At 39.4% G+C, this 21,208-nt stretch overlaps 1 protein-coding gene across 1 annotated transcript; it reads right to left on the reverse strand.

Annotated features, from left to right (window-relative positions):
• Positions 1 to 767: 767 nt before the first annotated feature.
• On the reverse strand, positions 768 to 20,530 carry KCNG4 (potassium voltage-gated channel modifier subfamily G member 4). The gene is made up of 3 exons (XM_032990709.2): positions 20,179 to 20,530; positions 18,493 to 19,292; positions 768 to 2,089 (listed from the first exon to the last, which is right to left on the reverse strand). The coding sequence occupies exons 2-3, from the start codon at positions 19,240 to 19,242 to the stop codon at positions 1,304 to 1,306; spliced, it is 1,536 nt and encodes a 511-aa protein (XP_032846600.1). The 5' UTR covers positions 19,243 to 19,292; positions 20,179 to 20,530; the 3' UTR covers positions 768 to 1,303.
• Positions 20,531 to 21,208: the final 678 nt, after the last annotated feature.

A 21,208-nucleotide genomic window follows, 5' to 3' on the forward strand; every position in this document is an offset into this window, starting at 1 on the left:
CCATCACAGGGTCTTGGGGACCCTGGTAAGATTTTAAAAATTGAATAATGAAATCTGAAAATCTGATTACAAAATAATTTAGGTCTTGATTCATCTCAGTACTTAAATCTATGCCCAGTATTCAGCATGTCAAAGTCCTACAGGTACCACTTGCAAACTGGGGGCCTGTGAGCTGGCACAGGCCCTGAATACACGGGTGTTTGCGCAGACCCGGCCTTCGTGTCTTGGTATCGGTTTTCACTAACTGCATTCACAGCATCTAAAAGGTCAAATTGTAGAAGGTCATCTAGACTATCCCATGAAGTAGTGTTGTTGACCTCTGTGTAGTCCTATCTCTTTCTGCTGGCTATACTTGGCTATCCCAAAATGGACATATTCCATTTGCATTAGGAAATCACTCCCACTGCCTCTCTGGCAGTCATTTGCCTCATTCTTTACTATTTATCCCTTTGGATACTTTGGAGCTATCTTCTCATTTTCAATAACTCTATTTTTTATGTTTCTTCCAGAGAAGCCATCACCATTCAGTGAAAAAGATAACACCAACTCTTTTTAGTGTGGTCAAGCCTGGGGTTTTTTATTCCTCATTATTATTTTAAATAATTATATGAAAAGAAGTTTGAAAACTTTTGCTGTCTAGTATGAAATGTTTACAGTTTGCAGACTGCAACTGTAGTTCAAGCAAATTCTCCTGCAAACACTATGTATTTTATACAGTAGCAGTGCAATTTGTCATTTATAGATTGATCGTCTGGCTACAGGCAAACTTTGAAAGCTTTCACATACAGTGCTTTTATTTTGAGCTTATTAGTGGTTTTAGATACAGAATTCAGATTTGTATTGAGGCTTCTTCTGTATGCCTGGTGGATGAGCATTGTATAAACAACACTGGTGCATAGCCCTGAAAGAAAGCTTTCTAATGTTTGGCTTAAGATGTTAATTGCAAGAACATTGGAAACTCAAAGGCAAGTAAAACAACGACTGTATTTGTGCCAACAGAAGCTGAGTCTTTTGTTACTCTTTCAATATTAGGTATTCAGCAAGATACATGACTGTCAGAGATAAAGTTTATTCTTATTAGTCATAGAGAAGAATTAATATTTATTATTGAATAAACTCTGACTTTTGACATTCTCAAAACCTCCAGCTCCATAATGATGTGTTGGCTTGACTGCATATTATACCTATGCTGGCAGAGAAGAATAGCATTGTAACCGATGTTGTTGCTTTGCTTTGTGTATTATGTTGATGTACATTTGTGTATATTTCTACTCCTGTTCTTGGGAATGCTTTGCAACCAGGCTTAGTTCCCTGTGTAAATGTATTTGATTGGTGACATTTGATCCTCCAGGATCAAACTGTCTGTCTCATTGAAGGTGTCGCTTTCATCAGAGTTATTGCCATTTTTTACTCTGTTTAGCCGAGACTGCAGTCGTTCATGTTCCTTTCTCAGCTCTGAGTAGGAATGGGAGAAAGTGTGGAATATTGATGTTGCAGGAAAAGACATGATGAGAATCCCGCTGAGGATGCTGCTGAGAGCCACCATCTGGCCTGGGACACTCCGTGGTACCATGTCTCCATACCCCACAGTGGTCATTGAAATGATAGCCCACCAGTAAGATGCAGGTATGCTTGTAAATTCAAGCACCTTCCCAGATTCATTCTCGGCAAGATAGACCAAAGGAGAAAAGAGAGTGACAGCCACACATAAGAAGAGTAAAAGCAGGCCAAATTCCCGTGTGCATCTCCGAACTGTGAGGCCCAAAGTCTGCAAGCCCAAGGAGTGTCGGGCAAGGCGCATGACATACAAGATCCTCAAGGCACGTAAAACCCGTAGCACCAAACCAACCTTCTCCAAATACGTGTTGCTGCTTGGCCTGTCATCGTCCTCATTTGAGTCATCCTCTGAGAAGATGAGGGAAACGTAATAGGGTGAAATAGCCAAGAAGTCAATTATATTTAGCGGTCCTTTGAAGAACTGACACTTGCTCCTTGCCTGAATGAATCGGAGGCAGAACTCCAGGGAAAACCAAGCCACACAGATGGTCTCTATGACGAAGATGTAATAGCATTTCTGGGAGCACTCGCCCTGACACAAAACAAAAAGAGAATTAAATAAAAGAACAGTCTGTGAACCAGCATCCAAAAACACTAAGGAAGGAGCAGTATGTATCAGCTTGAGTCACTGGTATCAGAAATAAACAAATCACAGCTCACAGGTAGTCATATGGCAGCCACCTTTTGATGGTGTGTAGACAATAAGAAGCATGTGAGATATATCTGCCTGCTTATTTTTATGTTGCATCTTCCAGTCTGAATGAATGAAACTAGTCTCTGTGTAAAGTGTTGGCATGCAGCCTGTAAGTCCCAAGTCCCACTTTTTGCTCTCAAACATAAATTAATTTAAATTTGGCTGGATAATAAGCCTGTACAAAAATCACTTTCTTCAGAAGGAAGATTAATGTTTGAATGTCTCTGTAAGCTTCTGGAGCAGTTCAGTGCATGGTGCTTTCACAAATGCTGTGTATTCTCGTGCAATCAGAAGTGGTTCAGATATATTCATTGACTCGGTTATGCCATATAAAAATCTTGTTTCTTTTTGTACATGCAAATGTTTTAATCTAGAGGAAAATAAATTTCACCTACTGGATGGATATTTGCCTTGAAGAATCCTCTCCCACTATTTAGGCCATGTGCTACAAACATTTTTTCAGTTTTGTTATCAAAGGAATTGCTTTAGTTGCATTACCTTGGATTCACATTTTTTATTTGCCTGAGCTGAGCTTAAAAAATGAAACTACTTTTGGCCTATTCCAGTGAAACAAAGAGGCAAATGTAAATTAATTTGTAATTATTTGGGTAAGCAGGAGACTACATTGAGCTTTGTCCTTTAATAATGGACAGCCACTGGTTTACATCCATCCAAATAGTGCGCTAACAGATGGACACATCAGTTACGGGCACTGAGCTGTACATACTGCCTCCTTCATGTGCACAAGTGTCTGCTTGCTGTATTCCAACTGGCAGAAAACAAAACAGGTCCTGCCACCATTTTTTGCCTTACAGAAGTTAAGAAATAGCAATGAAAGCAGTGTACACTGCCTAGCAGCTGGCCACCTCCCCCTGAAAGGAACACATTGTTTTTAGATAGTGGAGTCACTGCTTTCTTACACACCCTGTCTATCCTATGGATAAATACATTCCTGTACCTATGCAGAGAGTTAATATGTTAAGAAAACTGGTTTTGTGATTGGACTAATGCTGTTTTTTTGCTTTTAAACATTGTGAATAAGTTTATTGAAGAATTCTACCCACCAGGTGCTTGTATGATATCTTCACAGTGGCATGATGCTATATACATTAAGTGCTTGCATCAGTGCAAATATTTGGATTACCATTCTAATCAAAAACCCATTCAAGTGAACTGGAGTTTTTCATGGACTTTGGCTGACTTTGAAGCAGCCTTGTGTGCTTTTCTTTAAGCACGTTACTGAAACACTGGTGTATGAAGCGTTCGGGGGTTTGAATGTTTGGTGAAGATGAGAAACCTCAACTATAACTGAGAACCAGAGAAAGAGATTGACTAGTATTGCAACTTTTCAAAATTGCAGGGTGGACTCAGAATATGGGTTGTCTTGGAATGTTCCAGAAAACCTATATGTAAAAGGCAGTAATTTAATTTTAGATTTCTAAGCTACTTGAAAAATAACATTCAGCAAATAGCTCTTTCCAGTTACTATTTTGGTGGCAGAAGGCTTAACAAGGTTAAAGAGTTGATCTTGTATTCCTGCTGAGGAGGGACTTGCACAACTGCTGGAAGATCAATCAGAATCAGGGATGATAAAGGAGGATCTGTGCAAAGAAAGAACCTCCTTTTGGGGGAATAGTGGCCATGTGTTATTCAGGAATAACTGCAGAGCCTTGGTTCGTGAAAGGCTTTTTTGTAACCTCTGTAGAATGAAGTTAAGGCTGCTGTGTGCTTCCTTCCTGCTAGCCTGTCTCTGAAATTAAGCAATTTAGGCAAACAGTTTCTCATACCATCTTACCCATTCTCAGCCAGGTTTTGTGAGCAACATTGATTAAAAACACAATGGAAAACACTAAATTTACTACCCATTTAAAATTACCTTCTTCATTTCAACGTGATGTTGTTTATTTCAGTGTCCCTTGTGATAGAATGACTGTTGTTCTTGGGAGTAACAAGTCTTTTTTTGTTCAGGCAGCATTTGCGTCATTGTCTATCAGAGGTTCCCCAGGTAAAACAGTAACATCTCCCTTACATATATGTTTTACCCTGTATAATGCTCTGAACAGTTTAGCTCTGTATCACCATTTGGGGATTTTTCCCTCTTTCTGCACAGTAGACTGTCAAAATATTAAGTTATCTCTTAAATATCACAAAAGGTAGTGAAGACTTGGCCCTGCTAGAGTTACGCGCCCAGGATCAGGTTATAGCTCCATTTGAAGTCATTGCCATGGCAGTGCTTAGAGTGCACTGATGTTTGCAGAGCTGCTGACTTGGCTTGATGAGATTGCTTGCAATCAGCAGTTGTGTTATGGAGTGTTCAGTTGTAAATTATTTGTACAATGCAGCCCGGACTCTGCACAGACCTGCCTGTGGTCGCTCGAGTGATGTGGCCTGTGAATTATTCATTGTTCCCATCAAGATTTATTTTATTTTTTGTTAACCGGGCTGAATTTCCAGTACATCTGTTATTTATTTATCTTTATACATTTACAGGTGATATTGCACTCAGATTGCACGTAGCTTTCACTATTCCTTCCTTGGAAAATACAAGAAAATAAATTTTGTTTAAGATCTAGGGTGTTTTTTGAATTGAGCGTGAAATTTCAAGGTGTAGCATTATAAGGACTAGTTGTGAGATTTTGAGATTTTTTTTTTTTTCTTCTTACCATCCTTCGTTGCCTCAGTATTCCCCATGGAAAGTTATATATGTTTAGAGAAAGCAATTCGTGCAGCCAGCTTCCTAAATGCGTATTTCGTTTTTCAGAACAGCATCTTTCAAATCAAACTCTTCAGGAACGTTACTGTGCATTTTACTTTTCCTTTGTGTGTTGTTGTGGATGTAAAGGACGGTGAGTTCTCCCCTGTTAGTACACTTTGTCTTTTTTATGTACTTTGCAAAATACATTTCAGAAGTGTTTGCATATGATTCAAACCACAGTCCCTTTTTCTGCTGCAACAAACAAGAAAGACAATGTCGCAGTCTCTGACACTGTGATGAATGCAGAGAATTCTGTGCTTCATTTTTTTTGGAAGAGACAAAACTATGTGAAGGCATGCAGCAAAACCAGCCGTGTTTCCCTTAGCTGGAACTGATCTGTCCATGCAGCACAGTAGTTTTGTATGGAGGTGACTAACTCGAGCCCTAGAAATGTTGCAGCCGGGCTACCATCTCACAGCAGAGCCATTTCAATCCATTACATGGTGTAGACATACCATGATTTAGTCAGTCCGTATACAACATCTGCCAGAAACTTCCAAGCCTCTTTCTCTGCCTGTCTTTATTTCTCTGTCACCAGTGTCTGGAAAGACAGCGGAAGACCCTGGATCTGTGGTATTTAATGTGAACATGCTCATTGATTTCCCATTGGGAGATAGATTTCATCCAGTGAGTTTGTATCTGAATGTTTTATATATTAGGAATATTTGTATATATTATGTAATGTATGTGATATAGTTTATATAGAATACCCCTCTCTAATGTCAGTCTCTGCTTTGATATCGTTCATCCTGCGAATATTGGAATAAGAAGGAAAAGGAAAATATAAGCACCAAAGCCAATTTCCGTTTCTCCTGGTATTTTTGATGATTTTTAGACCTCAGTGTTTTAAAATCCATTTACAATTGTTAATCAAAGAGCAAGCAGCATAACATAACGACTTCAAATCCGATGTTCTTACCAAAATACAGATACTTCTGTCAGCGGTAGGTATCAAATTTGCTGTTGTCACCAAATTTCCATTAGATGTTGGTTACTTTCAGTGAACTGTCAAATTATGTCCCAAATAAGCTGATCTGTGAAAGGATTTTTTTGCATAAATGGCCAAAAAAAGGAATTTCTGTGCCACGATGACTTCCTCTTTCTGAATAAAGCAAACACATCTAGAAAATTCTAGTGATCAGTGTCTGCCAACACAAAACACAGCAAACAACTCTGTCTCTTGACCTCACCATTAACAAGAACAGAATTCTGAGCTTTTATTTTCAGACCTTTGACTTAAATTTGTTACTGATTTCCTTCTCCTGTCTGCATTTTTGCACCCAAAGTACCATGGTGTAGTGGAACCTCTAAAAGCTCAAAGCCAGTATGGTGTTGACTGTGAACATGCGGGGGAGATGAGGTTTTATTTATAACTGACCACAACAGATTTTGGGTGGGCTGTTTCAGCAAAACCCTCTGACATGTCTTACACTACTGTAGCATCAATCAGTACTCAACCTATCATCGACTCTGATGGGAGCACAGTTACCACAAAGCCAGTGGTGAGTGAGTATCTAATTCTTTATACTTTATTCATCCTGCACGTTTACTTTTGAACAACGCGAGAATTTATCAGGATTGATGGAACTTGTCTCTAGCTGAAATTCTACGGTGTATGATGTAAATATAATAAAATGAGTGTCTGTTATTGATCTTGTGTATGAAAAGAACATTTGGCTCAACAGTGAAGGAAACAATATTTTGTATGTAAAAAGATATATACTGAGCTTGATGCCTATCGAGTGATTTCTTAAATTTATAAACCACCTCAAAGAAGCAAAGTGGCTGTTTCAAATTTCTGTACTACCAGAGATAATAAGCAATTCATGCTTCCTTTTCATTATTGCCTTCTGCTGTATAAGGCAATGGCTCATTTTCTGGGTTTTCTTATGCGGTCGAATGGTTACAGTGTTATAGTAACATTGCTCATTTTAGGATACTTCTATTAACTTCCATTTAGATATGAAAAAATAGGCTCATAATAAAATATAAGAAAGGCAGTACTGAGTCCAGTTATCCCAGTACCCTGTTCCAACAGCCTGAGAAAACAGATGCCCAAGGCAAATCTCCCAGCTTCTATTTTCCACTCCAGAGCTTCCCGAGCTGGAGGTGGTGTTTGTGTAAGTAAACTGACTTGCTCTCCTATAAAGTTGGCCATTCTTTTATCTGCTGCCTATTGCATGGAGACTCGCCTCTTGCTTTGAACAAAGTCCCCTTTAGTTTTACCTGATGCCCCCAAGCTCTGTCACTGGAAGGGACGCTGGCTACTTGGTTGACATTTATTTGTTTCCTGCCATTTCTGAGTTTGTAAACCTCTGTAGCAGCCACTGTTGTAGCTCGTTCCCATTCTGAGGAATTCCACCTGACTTAGTCCTTGCGTGAAGTCATGCCATCCTTGTTGCCTTTCTCTGACCCTTTTCCTTTTTGTGGTGGAAGGGATTGAGACTGCAGTTTTAAGGTGAGGGTGAGCTGTAGGTTGTATAGTCAAATTTATATCTGGTTTATGACCAAGAGTTCAATACATTTTGCTTTTTTTATTGTGCCCTCTTTAAAAAGATTTAAGCAAGCTGGGTCTATGGAGGGACAATGCCTACAATGTAATATTTCTAATAGTGAGAAATTGGGTGACTCTGCTAAGTGTCACTGCAGCTCTCTTGGAGTACCTTTTCTCAAAAGGATCTGACATTCAGGAATTCAGCACCTCTGAGGCCAGAACTGGCCAGGGTAATGTGTGGTGGCTAAATCTCAGACCTCAGTTGCACAAGTGAGTTTACAGAAAATAAATTTATTCACTAACTGAATTCAAGAACTTGAGATATGTGCCACTCACAAGATAAATAAGATAAATTTCCTGACCAAGTGCCTTAGTTTACCAGGAAACATTAAAGTGTAATGACATCTAGGATAATAAACAAAATCAGATCTCAGAGTTATGCTGCACTAACTTATCTTACAAGAGATATAAATCTCATCTAGTGAAAATAGTATCTTCATGTGCATCAATAATTGTAGCAATGACCAGGAAGACTGAATCAGAATTTCCCCTGCGGAATATATATCTTGTTTATCCATCTTGGTTTTCAGATGCAACTCACTTTATATTTTCTAGACAAGGAAAAAAATTATTTATAGATAACTGGATGAGAACACCAAGGAACTGTCCTTATGCCTTTGGGGTCAGCTCTGTGCTGACCATTTGTGTCCCATTTGGTTGCACTTAAAGATACTTTGTAATTAAAATATGCTCTGGAAAACTTGTTCTGAATCATTACCTGATCTGCCAATTAATTTCCTACTGACAAGGGTTTACCCCAATACCTTTTGCAGTGAATATTTACCCTTTAATCCACTGTAATGTGTTTTTCCATAAATGCTGAAGCAAGCACAAAACAGTGATAATTTATATTTTGCAAATTGCACGCTTTGGTATGTTCCTCTTATACAACTGTTTGAGGGTTCTGAGCATCCAAGCCTCTGTCTGGCCCATTAGCAGCTGAAGGCTGTGTTGCACACTGATAGAAAGGGTGTCAGGTTTTATCTCTGGTCCCCTCACTAGCATCTGCTGGCACAGATCTGTTCTCTCTAACTCTGCAGAGCACCGTGGAGATCAGTGGCACAGTTTTGATGAGAAGGTAGGAGTGGGCTAGCAAACTTGGGCACTTTTCTGAAAAGGGTTGTTATATCCCCACCTACTCTGTATCGTGGCCACAGACTCTTCATATTTTGTTACTGATTCTTAAACAAAAAAACACAAACAAATAATTTTTAAGCAATTTCTAGAGTGTAAAAAACGTAACTGAAGCTATCTGAAAACAGCAGAGGGGGGCATGCAAAGTTTCTCTTAATCTGAGGAAAAATGGGGAAAGAAATACTGTTATTCCAATTATACTGGAAGTGCAGTGCTGCAGTTGTACTGGGATAACAATTGGGTAGGTACCAACTTTCTGCCCTTGGTGTGACTGACTCTAAGTGGAAGTTCATTGGCAGCAATCTGAACCTCTTTTCTGTGGTGTGTAATTTGGGATTTCACACCGTCTATAAATAGGGTGAAATCTGAGATGTAAGACAGGCAAACCTGCTGCATTTCTCCTGATCTCCTGTCTGTGCTTGCCAGGTAACACTGTTCATGACAACATTAGTGATTTTAAGTGTTTCTTGTGTCAAATAATCTATTTCCTATTTAAATGGTGAAAGTTGCACCCACGCTTTTTGTTTTGCTAACAAGCGCTGCTAGAACAGTATATTAATTATTTCAGAATCACATCATCCCTACAGAAATTAATACTTTCAGAGCTTTAGAGTGGAAATTGCCATATACCTCAGCAGTGTGTATATATGTTGCTTATACGTTATCCTTGTGAGAAAGGCAACTAATATTACTTATGAAGCCAAGTTGATAAAAGTCCTTGAACCCAGCTAGAAGTCATGATTGAACCACTGTGTGCAAACACTGTTATTCCCAGGGTATGTTTATGGAAACCAGTTGGCTCATCATAAGGCAAATGAGCGATGGGCAGAAAGGATGTGAAACCTTCTCCCAGCTCCATCCACCCTAGATGCAGTAGTGATTGCTTCTGAGTAAAGGCTGTTCTGGTGTTCAGCCACCCATAGTAAACAGCCTCAAAACAAAGCAGGGAAGAAACTCCTAAAGCAGTATGCTTGACTCTTCTTGATTCAGGCTCCTATTGGAGTTCTAGAGGAGAGTTTCCTTAAATGTAGGACCTGGACCAGCTTAGCACTCTGCAGTCAAAGGATAGGCTGCCAAAACATCATCTTTCACAGCAGAAACGTGCCTGGCTCCAGGGCTGACGCTAAGTCACAGTTCACATCTGCTAAACCTACCTTGGCAGCTCCAGATTTTGACACATTCACGTACAGGCAGTTGCTGCTCAGATCCTGCCATCTGATCCACACACTGTTTTGTGGACAGAGGCCAGTGTCCACTGAAGCGGTAGCAGATGGGATCAGACTGTATTGTGGCTGTTGACCTGCCTTCTGCCTGCTTGTGCTATCCAACACTTAGTTGAGAGGCTTATCTCAGCAAGGCTGCTGCTCTTGCTGTCTGGCCTTTTGGCCTAGTCAGAGAAAAAAAACCATTTTGTTCTCTATGTGGAGGATTTAGAAGCAAAACTTGCAGGAATTTCCCTCTCTAAGCCCAAGGTTGACATTTCCTGGTCAGGGTGCAGTTTTCCAGCCTTTAGCACTTCTCAGTGTTATACATGGACAACGTACCCTGGTCTACAGCTTCTCCCTGGGCCCTTTGTGGGAAAAAAATATGAGCTAATGTAATAGTGAAAAAACAAGCTTTGATTCTTGCTCTTGCCTGCCTGCAAATCCAAGGTGGTGGGTTTACAGGGTGAGGCTGTAAGTCTGGAGAGTGGTTAGGCAGGAGCAGAGGCAGACCAGGACCTCAGTGTAGGGAACCAAGATGCCTCACCAGCTCCTGGCTCTTCTTGGCCCAGTCCACACCAGGAAAAGAAGAGATGCAGGGGAGAAATCCCTTTTGGCTATAAAACGATGACAGTTAGGAAGTGTTGTGCCAGTCTGTGTTCCCTGTGTACCTGGAGCTGGTGGATCCAGCTGCAGTGCTGCAGGTACTGCTGAATCACTGCGACCGCATTGCTGCTATTATTTGAATAATTGAACCATCCTCTGCTGAATCAAACAATGGTTAGGGAGAACTAGAAATCCCTATGTTATGGATCACTTTGGTACTTGGATTTATGGTTACAGACTGATGCAATAAAATCAAAAGGTTTACAGACTGCTGAGAAAGAGACTAACCTGACTTACAGAAAGATGAGCTTGTTAAAGGAGTGCTGCATATTCTGATCAGAGAATGATTTCCCACTCCCTTTGCTTTATGGGACCAAAGCCTGGATTTACAAAAACAATTACAACTAGTACATCTGAGGAAGCTAAACTAATATTGGGATTATGTTAATGTGGACATTTGAAAGAACATAGAAGGAAATAATTATCTCTCTATCCAACACATAATTATGTCCTCTGGGGCAGAAGTATAACTAAAATAAAATATTTCAATTAACTTTTAAGCTTGGGTACTTATTCTGCAAACACCATGAAAATCAGTCTGAAGAATTTGAATTTGAATTAAACCAGTTGGTGACCCCAGAGTGTTTGTGTTAAGAGAAAGTTGTAGAAGTATTATCTTTTTCTTGTTTTTCTAGTAGGAAATTTAACAGACTTAATTTTGTAACTGTGAAGAGCAATATAGTCAAAATGACGAAGTATTTATCTGGGACTTAGGGGGATGACCTTCAATTTCCAGTTTTGCTGCTGGCCATATCATTTGTCCCATTACCGTTTCTTCTCTGCTTCTTTCCTTACTGTACTGTAAGTTCTTTGGAACAGAAACTACTTGTTCTTGTACCTGTGTAGTACAAGACATACAGCAGGGTCTCAGATATGGTTGAATCTGTTATAAGGGAGAATACTAGTGCTAATAGGAGCTCCTGACACTATGGGAATAAGTACAACATATGCAGTTCATAGTCCTGATGCTGCAATGAAATTAGCAATTAGGTTTGCTCGAAATTAAAATACCAGATTTTGTGAATTTTGTCTGCAGCAGTAGACTGAAGAGTCCTCAAAGATTTCCATCATATTCAAAGAGGAATTTCTAAAGCACATACAAATTTGAGTGTTTGTTTATTTTTAATAATTGTTGCATTATGGCTACGAACTTGGAGGATGCATTGATTTCAATTAGCGTTTTTCAAAGATAGAGTGCCTCCGTCAGAGGAAATACCCATCTTCCCAAAGAAGGCATTCAGTGAGTAATCATCTGTGCCGAACCCCTTGAGATGAGTCAAGTGAGGAAAGTGAAGTGGATTTTTTCCTATCATAAATATTTCAAACTTGAAAGCAGTAAGAGGGAGAAGAAAGCATGATTCCCAGCGAGGAGCCCATGTGCTGGCACTCGGAGTAGCAGCTGACCGGCTGCCCGTTGCAGAGCAGCTGGGTGATTCCCCGGGGTAGCGTGCAAAGCCGGGAGACTTAGTGCTGTTGGGATACAGCCAAAACTGGATGAACATAAGGCAAACTAATAATGTCTAATTGTGCTTTCTGAACACTGGACCTTGTACTGTCAGAGCCAGCTTCTGAAAACGATGCAGAATCCATTTACTCACCAGAGCGTCCAAGCTTTCTAAAGAAAATTGTTTTCTGTGGCAATGAGGGTAAGCTGAGACACAGATGTTCAGCAGCATCTACCCCCTCTTTGGTTATGTACAGCAGGGCTTAAGTAATAGGAACTTAATCAGTGTTGTATGAGATTTGAGGCTGAAATATGCAATTCTGTTTGTGGATACTTGTAAAGCAGTTACTTATAATGTGGAACTAGGAAATCAGAGTCTTAACATAATGTTGCAATTTCAAGGTCGAAGCTTTTGATGTTACTGAATGGATATGCAAACCTCAAAAAAAGGCAGATCCCATAAAGCAATAACTTCTATATATATCAAAGTCCCATGCTTGAATATTCCGATTTCTGTTGTTTCATGGCTTCTTATTTCATATCTTTCTTCAACTGTTATTAATTTAACTAATTAAATTCATGAAGCAAATAAGTTTGCTGGATCCTACTGTGCCAAGTACACCTAGTAGACTGGGAGTTTTTGATGTTTCAGTGAAGCACATTTTCCTACTTCCAAATGCTACAATACTTTAATTGCTGACCAAAATGGTTAGAAGTCTTCAGAATTGTACTAGATAACTAGATAATTTAGAAGAGTGAGCGTCCACAATAAGCATCCTGATAAGAACCCAGAAAAATGTACTGAGCAGATGCAATAAAACCAAAGCACATCCAGCTTTATTTTGTTCCAAGTAATATCGAGTCATACGTATATACCAATATATTTATAGATAGTTATGTACACATACGCCTTTATAGTGTTACACTTTTGAATGAGCATTAGAAGTGCTTCTGAAAGCCAGGATTTCATTAATCTCTTTGCAAGAGAGCAAGTCATTCTGGGCCATGCTTTGTGTGATGTATGCTTGTGTTAGAAGATAAATTTAAACACCAAGTTACTGTGAAGTATTCCTGCTTTTCTGGTATCTTCTGAATAGTGTCCCACTTCATTAGTGGTATTCTGTACTAGTCATTGGAAAAGATATTTTTTAGTAAGAATCATTTTGCCCTGGCTAATCAGCTATAAAATTATTTTATGATCAATATTTAGACCCCCTTATTTAAAAGCCATAAAAATGGTAGTCAGCAGTATCTGTCAAAATCTGGCTGTCGTAGTCAATTTACCAAAGGTAATTGCTTCTAACAGTTGGCCAAATTACACTTTGATGAAGAGTCTTATCTTTGCAGAGTACATGAGCAGCAGGACTAGGTTTACACTCCTCTCATTGACACTCTCCATACGGATTATTATCTCCTCCAGTCACTCCCACGTTCTTGGGTTTTCCTTTAGTAAGTTCACTGGAGAGATTTAATGTTATCTGCAGGTTATGGGCAGGGTTGGAGCTTTACATTCTAATGCTTTTGTGATGGATTTAATAGCTTCAATACTGAGGATATATCTCTTGCAAGCGTATTTTCACATACTGAACTGGCTAGAAGCAAGTCAATGTGAATTTTTATAATTCAGGCATTTAGCTGTGGCAGTGGCAACCCTGATGAAACAAATATCTTGTCTGATTTTTTTTCTCTTCACAGTAAGACCAATAAATTGTTTTTTACCCTATGAAGTAAAATTACTCCACTTTTAAAGAAAATGTGTTTCTTGACAGTTTCCTCTAGAGTACAAGCCAAACATGCTGGTTTTACTCTAACATGGACAACATCAGCAACATCAAACAGTGAAAAACATAGGTCAGGGCCTCCAGACTAATGGTGTAGAATTAAAAATTAATTTTTAAATGGTTCTTTTCCTCTGTTCATATTTTTTGGATTCTCAGTGCAACCAGAGACTAAAAGCTTACTCTTTTAAGAGGAATTAGATTTTTACATATTCAAACAACCCCAGGAATGGGAGCTTCAAAAAAAAAAAAAAAAAAAGAATATTTTAAATTTCCAGATAAAATCATTAGATCTGAGAATACTGGTTGCAGTTTATGTCAGGTATGTTTCATTAGGTTACAATACATAAAACAATTACAAGGTTCTCAAGGTCACTTGAGAGCAAATACAAAAATTAGTGGTAACAAGGTCTGACCACTCACTGATCACCAGAGAAAAGAGGGAGAACAGATATTTCCTTCTCTCTTAAACCACACTTACATACAACATCATGTAAGTATGATTTGCTGGGAGTTTTCTACACTGGGAGAAAATGGTTTGGTTTTTACCGATGCTGAGGGACAGGAGATGGAAAGGTCTTTTTCTACTTTTTCCACTCTGACCTGAATTTGCTTGCCTTCCTGAAGAAAAGACCTTGATGTATCCTTTCTGCTGAGTCATTTCTCTAGAGGATGCCAATTTTAGGGACTCATTAAAGGAAATATCTCCTTCCTAAAGAAAATCTCAAAGCAGTCAAAGCTTCAAATCAGTCTCCCTGTCCAAGCTCTTCTGCAGTGGTTTTATTCTGTAGCTCTCTGCTGTAATGATGTTTTTTTCCTTTGGGTTAGGTGTGCTGAGCAGTGGCTATTTCAGTTACACCTCTTGGATCCTTATTGTAACTCTTATGTGGGACTGGGACATTTGGGGGACTTTGATGGGACTTTTGCCTTGTCTCTAGCTCCCTTGTTTGAGGGAAATACTGGTAGATTTTGTAGCTTCAGCTTTCTTAGGCTATATGCATCGTCCCTGATTCAGATTTGCAGTTGTCTCAGGCTACCTGTTCAGATCGCTGATAAACAGAGTTCCTCACCTCTAAATACACCTTTTTTTCCTATCTCTACATATGCATGTGCCTTGATTACTAAATGCTGGTGATACTACATTTGCTTCCTTACTGCAGACAGTTTGGTCTCCATAAAGAACAGATGCAAATATCCTAGATAAGGATGTATTGCCACTGGAGGATGTGAGATTTCAGTTGGTGTATGCCCAAATAATATCATTTGTTACTAATGAGTCCTCTTTCCTTAGCATCATGTATGATAAATCTTCCTGAAAATCTGTTTCACAGTTAGACTTAAACTTGAGATCACTAGAGCTATAGATTTACTGCTTGAGGGTTTTCCTGAACTTTTGGCCTCCTTTGCCCAGGGCTGTTTGCTCTGGGTTGGGATTCTTGGCAGGTGCTTATATGATATATACTTAGAGAATTGTTTGCCCCTCTACCTGTGTTTTTCTTTCATATCTCTAATGAGAAGGTTGCTAAATGTCATTTGATATATTCTAGAGTGTGTGCAGAGTATCAATTATAATAACTTATTCTTTATTGCGCTTTCAGGTGTATTCCTATGTTTAAGCTAACCTTCCCCTCCTTTTTCTGCTGCCCATGAGATGGCTCTTTCCCTCCCCTCTGGTTGCCAGGGTGACCGGGCTTCCCTGATGTGGATGCTCTTGACTTGGCTCCTTGCCATCCCTCTCCCGGAGACTGGAGTTTTCACTTTCCTTCGGATGATGAGGACTCCTGTTTGCTCTTCTGCCTGCCCAGGCAGCTATTCTCCCTTCTAGGCAGACCTGGTTTAGCAACTGCTAGAAGGAGCAGTGATTTCATGTGCCTGCAGGCTGCAATCAGCCAAGCCTCTGAGTGAAGTGGAAGTCACCTTGTATTATTTTCCCCCTTTTTTTTTTTTTTTTTTTTTTTTTTTTTCTCCTTTCTGATCCTTCTCCTTGCACTGGAGTTCAGCCAGTTCTCACTCTCTTAATGTGGCTGTGATGATGAGAAAAAGGACCCTAGAGTGGTACATATGCAGCAGAGGTAAAACCTTTTTTCTTTGTATTTCAGAATGGATAAATTCAATTTTCAGTGCTAGTGACATTAGAAAATGGATTCTTGCAGTACTTGTAAGCACATTTACCATAGAGGCTTTGCCAAGATTTAACTCAGAAATGAGTAAACCTCAGGATAGGGCATTTTAGAATTCAGGTGCACAATAGAGGTTGTTTAGAAACTTTATTGAAGGAATTTGACTGTTTTTTTGTCACTGAGCAAACAGATATCATGTGATCTTTATGTTCAGCCCCAAAAGCCAACATTTCAGATTCTGCATGCTGTCCCAGGTTGCTGGTAAATGTGGTCTCATCTTGGAATCACTTTCAGAGGTCAGCCAGTTAACAATTCTGTGGGACAAATCAACGTAGAGTTGCAATTTGCCTGGGCGTGACTCAGCTGTAACCAAGAACTAGTATTTTTAGTCAATTAAGTTCTCCGAGTTATTTGTCCAGTTATAGCTAAAGTGCTCTTTTGAGATACCAGTAAGAAAATATTAGGTGTTACAGGCTAAGAAATGGAAAATTAACTAAATTTCCATCCCTAGGGGTGGAAAAACTACTATTTAGTGTTCATATTCTCTGCTTTTCCACAAGGCATATTTGGTCTTGTATGTTCCCCTATGTTTTCTCTGGCATAATTTTATATGATTCAAATAATAAGACTTTTAATACTCTGTTCAGTGCTTCTGGGACACAGTGACAAAATGCACTAGACTAGTGCTGTTAGTTTAAATTATGTAATGTTTCCAAATATATGGAAAAATGTGGTCCTTTGTTCAAGTTCATCCTTCATCCTCTCCTCTACACTTTAAACATTGCATCTTCGAGCTTGTTTCAATCCAGTTTGCTTGTTTTTAAAGTAGTGATATATATGCAAATTTCTAAGTAGTAATGTCATCTGTGTTTTATAGGAAATCCAGGAACAGCAGCTACACTGCAGCTATCACATATACTTATAACCCTCAACATACTTCCCTTTCTAACATACGGCTAATTATTTTTAAAGCACATAACATATTATATAGCTGAGCTCTGAAACATTATGTGCCTGTTCTTTTACATAAAAAGTATTTATAAAAGCTTTTTCTGCAGTGGTTGGGAAATTAAGATAAAATGCATCGAGCTACTTCCATTAAAAAAGTTAGTAGGAAGGACTTGCTAGAGCAGACTTTGTAATGTTTTTGCATCTAGCTGTAAGAAGGATGTTCTATATTTAAATCACCTCATTGGAAGAAGCATTGGAACAGTTTTACAGTTTTCCTGCCAAGTGATAGCTGTGGAAGGCTGCAAGAGCACCAGACCCTACTACTGAAAGGTAATAGTCTTCTTATGCAAATGTAAGTTAATATTCAAAGGGTTAAATGGAACAGGGAATGATCTTAAATTTCAGCCTTCTGTGCAGTCCTTAGTTTTATTCAAAGATATAAAATATCATGACATGCCTTCACCATGACTATGCTGCTTTGACTTACTGCTTGAGCAATAAAATATATACATATTTTTGTATTGTGTATGCTGTACTGTAAACATAAAAATTACTTTATTCATCAATATACAATCCTCCGAGGAGTGTCTTATCGGATAGCAGTGGTTGGGGCAGGGAGTTTATTTGCCCTGGATTTCCTCAACACTTTTGGAAGGGCAGTTTGCAAATGAAGTGCAGGATTCATTAAGGAGTTTAGTCAAGGTTATTTGATGAACTTGGGCATTACTTTATCTGAAATAACATTGGATTGTCACTTTCCTCTGGTTTATTATCGGAATAACAAATCTTTAAAATGCTGAAATATTCACAACAATGTTATAGAGAAGATCCTGCGTGTATGATATAGGCTTGATTTATTTTCCCTGAATTAATGTGGATGACTTACTTGAAAAGGTTTTAAATGCATTTAGCAGTTCAGCTAGTATTTGGCATTATTCCTACGATAGGTATGTATATATGTGGGCATATACAAAATTCTATTAGCACAGAATTACTATTTTTGGAGGCACAGCTTTTAAGTATCAGTATCTTTGAAAATATTTCATTTGTCTCTTGTCCTTTAATCTTTTTTTGCAACTAATGAAATGTAACATTATAAAATTAAGGAATATTTCATCCTCTTGAAAGATTTGACTGTATTATCACAAGGGAAGATACTTGGCCATTTTAAAAGTAAAGATGTCAAAGGAAAATATTTCTTTAGCTGATGTGTCCAAATGAGAGATTGCTCATAACTTCAGAGTGAAGCATGCTGAAAACTCCACAATGTCAGTTTGAGAGTCTCAATGCTAACAAGTTAATATAACTTACACTAGCAACTGCCTCTTAAGAAGGAAACACAATGCTGTACCAGAGACCTGTAGTATCTATTCTGTCCAGAAGCTCTTTCCTGTATTTTAGCTAACAATTAGTAAAATATACATGATTCTTAATTGAATATCACTTTGAAAATTATAGAACTAATATAAGCCATTGTTCATTTTCTGTTATAGACCATTTCGTTACCACTGACAGTTTTGAACCTCATCGCTATGGATTTTTTGTGTCTTTTTTATCTTCTTAATGATGTATGCCTAGCAAGACAAACAAATTTCTTTTAATTCTGTAGTTAGACCAGTTAAAAAGGACTGACTTACCCTGTCTTCTTCAGCTCTTAAGTCTGGCATTGTGCTAACACAAAGGCTTATAGCTGTGGTGGCCACAAAGAGAATGGAGAGACAAGCAAAGACTTTGCCTGGGAGTCCCGACTGGGGATTTTCTACCATATCTCTGAGTCTGTTCATAAACTGTCCAAATTTGGTTTTCTCATCCAAGACACATGTAGCTTCTTTGCTCCTCCGAAGCTCTTCTTCTTTGCGTACCTCGGCCAACTCCTGCAGTTTTTGGAATAGTTTTCGAAAGCAGCAGTTCTCCAGGTTGGATTCCTCAATCCCCCAGTATCTCAGCTCCTCCTGAAAAGACAAGGCACACATGTCGCTTATGAGCATCAGCTTCCCCGCTGCTAGAAAGCTGACAATCATCCCAAAAGCACTGGGGTTCCTGTCAAAGAAGAACTCGTGGGTGTCTTCATCGTAATCGTCACACAGCTGTATTATTTCTTCATAACTGCTGCAAAACTTAAGTTTGCTCAGTCTGGTCAGGGGAAATTCATCTAAAGTACTCCAAGGTAGCAGGTACTTGATGCCTCCAACATTTATCATGATCTCTGTCTTTAGGTCGACTGTAGAGACTTGATCAGGATGGTAAATCCTCCTGGCTCTTTGGTAATGGACCCCTTTGACAGAAGGGGTTTCAACGGTGACAGGAAGTAATTGGCTCAAGGAATTACAAGAAGCGTAGCTAATATTACTATAGTCTTGGTCACTGCCTCTGGAGAGAATAGGCATCTCTAAGAGTTCTCACTGGGACATCCGAAATGGCATCAGAGCAGGGTTATCTGTCAGCCAAAAGATACAGGAAGGAGGAGAAAACATAGTAGAGGTTATTGTAAGAGGAAAGGTGCTTCAGGCTACTGACCTGAATCACAAAATTAATGAGTGCCTGTTTTGTAAGTAAAAGTCACCTCTATGCTTCTTCCTGAAATCTGCAGCTTGTGAATGCGATTTGCTTTGCAGCCTCATTGGTTGTCTGGCAACACACAGACACAGAGGAGAGCTAAAGCCTCATTCATAATTATCAGGAAGGATTGGATGCCTGCAAATCCAAATGCGAACAGATCGGTCTCTTCTCTGAGCATACCTTGGTCATTGTTAGATTGTTGTATTTTCCAGTGGTTGTCACTTTGCTTTCTTATTTCTATAAACCCTTAAATACATTCTAACTCAACTAAGCTGCTTAATAGTTTATTAGAGTGGTCAATTACCCACCCTCAGCTGGATGCAAAGTTCCTAATTGCTTTAACTTGAATACTCAGATTGCAATTCCTCTGCCTTTCAATACATGCCTTTTTTGCCTGCCTCTCAGGAGTATTGCAAGGATTAGCTAGTAGATGTTTGTAAAATGCCTTAAGAGGTAAAGTGCTGTATAAATGATGACTATTCTTATCAACTCAGTCTCATGTCATTGCAAATTACCAAGAAGATGTAGAGAACATTTGCCCACCTTGGAGAAAACTTTGTTACATGGACAGAAAGCAAAGCATTTTATCATCTTGGGGGGGGAGGGGGGGAGGGGAAAACAACTGAAAGATGCCCACCCTTCAGTTCCCCCTTTCAGGAACAACCCCCTGGTTTTGTTCATAATCTCTAAAGATACAAAGGCATTCATTACCCTAAGCCAGTGAACTGCAAAAATTGCAAGGAAACTTCCCCAAAGTTACTTACCACCGCGCCACGGGCTGCTGCCCGGTGCCTGGCTTCCCCGCAGGTGAAGTACACATGCCGCAAACTGATCAGCTGTCCTCTGAGTTACAGTCCAGGAGAAGGACCTGGGGATATTTTACAGTATTGATTACATGAAAAATCACTATAGCACTCTGGAGATTGCAGTCTCTTTCTTCTTTCTCTCCTTTCCTGGAAGGGGAAAATATTCATATGTGTTCATATAATAGATGTTGTATTAATAGATCTGTTGCAAAAGAGACGGTGTCCTAAGTGGCAGCTCTTCTCCTGAGCGTTCCTGGTGAAATATGCTGAGTGAGAGCTGGTGGATCCTGCCCTCTCCCTCTCTCTCCTCTGTTTCCCTTGGGACTGTCAGTGTGGTCCTGGAAGAGGAGGGGAGAGGGAAGGGGGAAGGGCTTAGAAATAATCTCTCTAGCATCCCTCTGTCTATTCAGCAGGCAGCAGGCAGAAACTGGGTAAGAACATGGAGTACAAGGACAGTCTCCAACTAATGAGGTTTAATAAGTAAATTCTGGCAAACCTACTTAATAAAAAAATTTCAATGTCTATTAACTCATTCCGTTGTAGTCATACCACAGTTGCTTGCTCTGGAGACACCAGTCATATTCCTCAGGAGAAGTTTCCATGTCCTGCATCCCTCTTGACACTGGGATTTGCTTTTAAATATCCCTAGATGGAGAAGGAAGTTTGTTGGGTACACGGTTGTTGGTCCTCAGCATTCCTTTGGCTATTATGGGAGTGCTTTCCTCCCATAGAAATAAAAGTCTCTGGCTTGCAAAGAATAGGTGCTGAGCACTCTCTTTTCCAGATCTGCAGTGACTTTCCAACAGCCAAAACTTTTTCCTTTCTTCTTTACAGATGACGGGAAATCAAACACAATCCTTTTCTCATTTTTCTTATACATGGCTGCGTGGGGGGGGTGAGCTTGCCATAATGCTTTTGGGTTCTGTACTGCCAGTAGGTCTTGGGCTGCCTCGGTCTAAAATTGAAATGACATGGATTTGACCCATAT

The sequence above is a fragment of the Tyto alba genome, unplaced genomic scaffold, assembly GCF_018691265.1.
Source record: "Tyto alba isolate M040663 unplaced genomic scaffold, T.alba_DEE_v4.0 Super-Scaffold_26, whole genome shotgun sequence".
Classification (NCBI taxonomy): domain Eukaryota; kingdom Metazoa; phylum Chordata; class Aves; order Strigiformes; family Tytonidae; genus Tyto; species Tyto alba.

Excerpts from the sequence above, each read along its gene's own strand:
- KCNG4 (XM_032990709.2), bottom strand. The coding sequence starts at position 19,242 with ATGCCTATTCTCTCCAGAGGCAGTGACCAAGACTATAGTAATATTAGC. Across the intron at positions 2,090-18,492 it reads TAAGAGCTGAAGAAGACAGG|GGCGAGTGCTCCCAGAAATG; the intron begins GTAAGTCAGTCC and ends GTTTTGTGTCAG.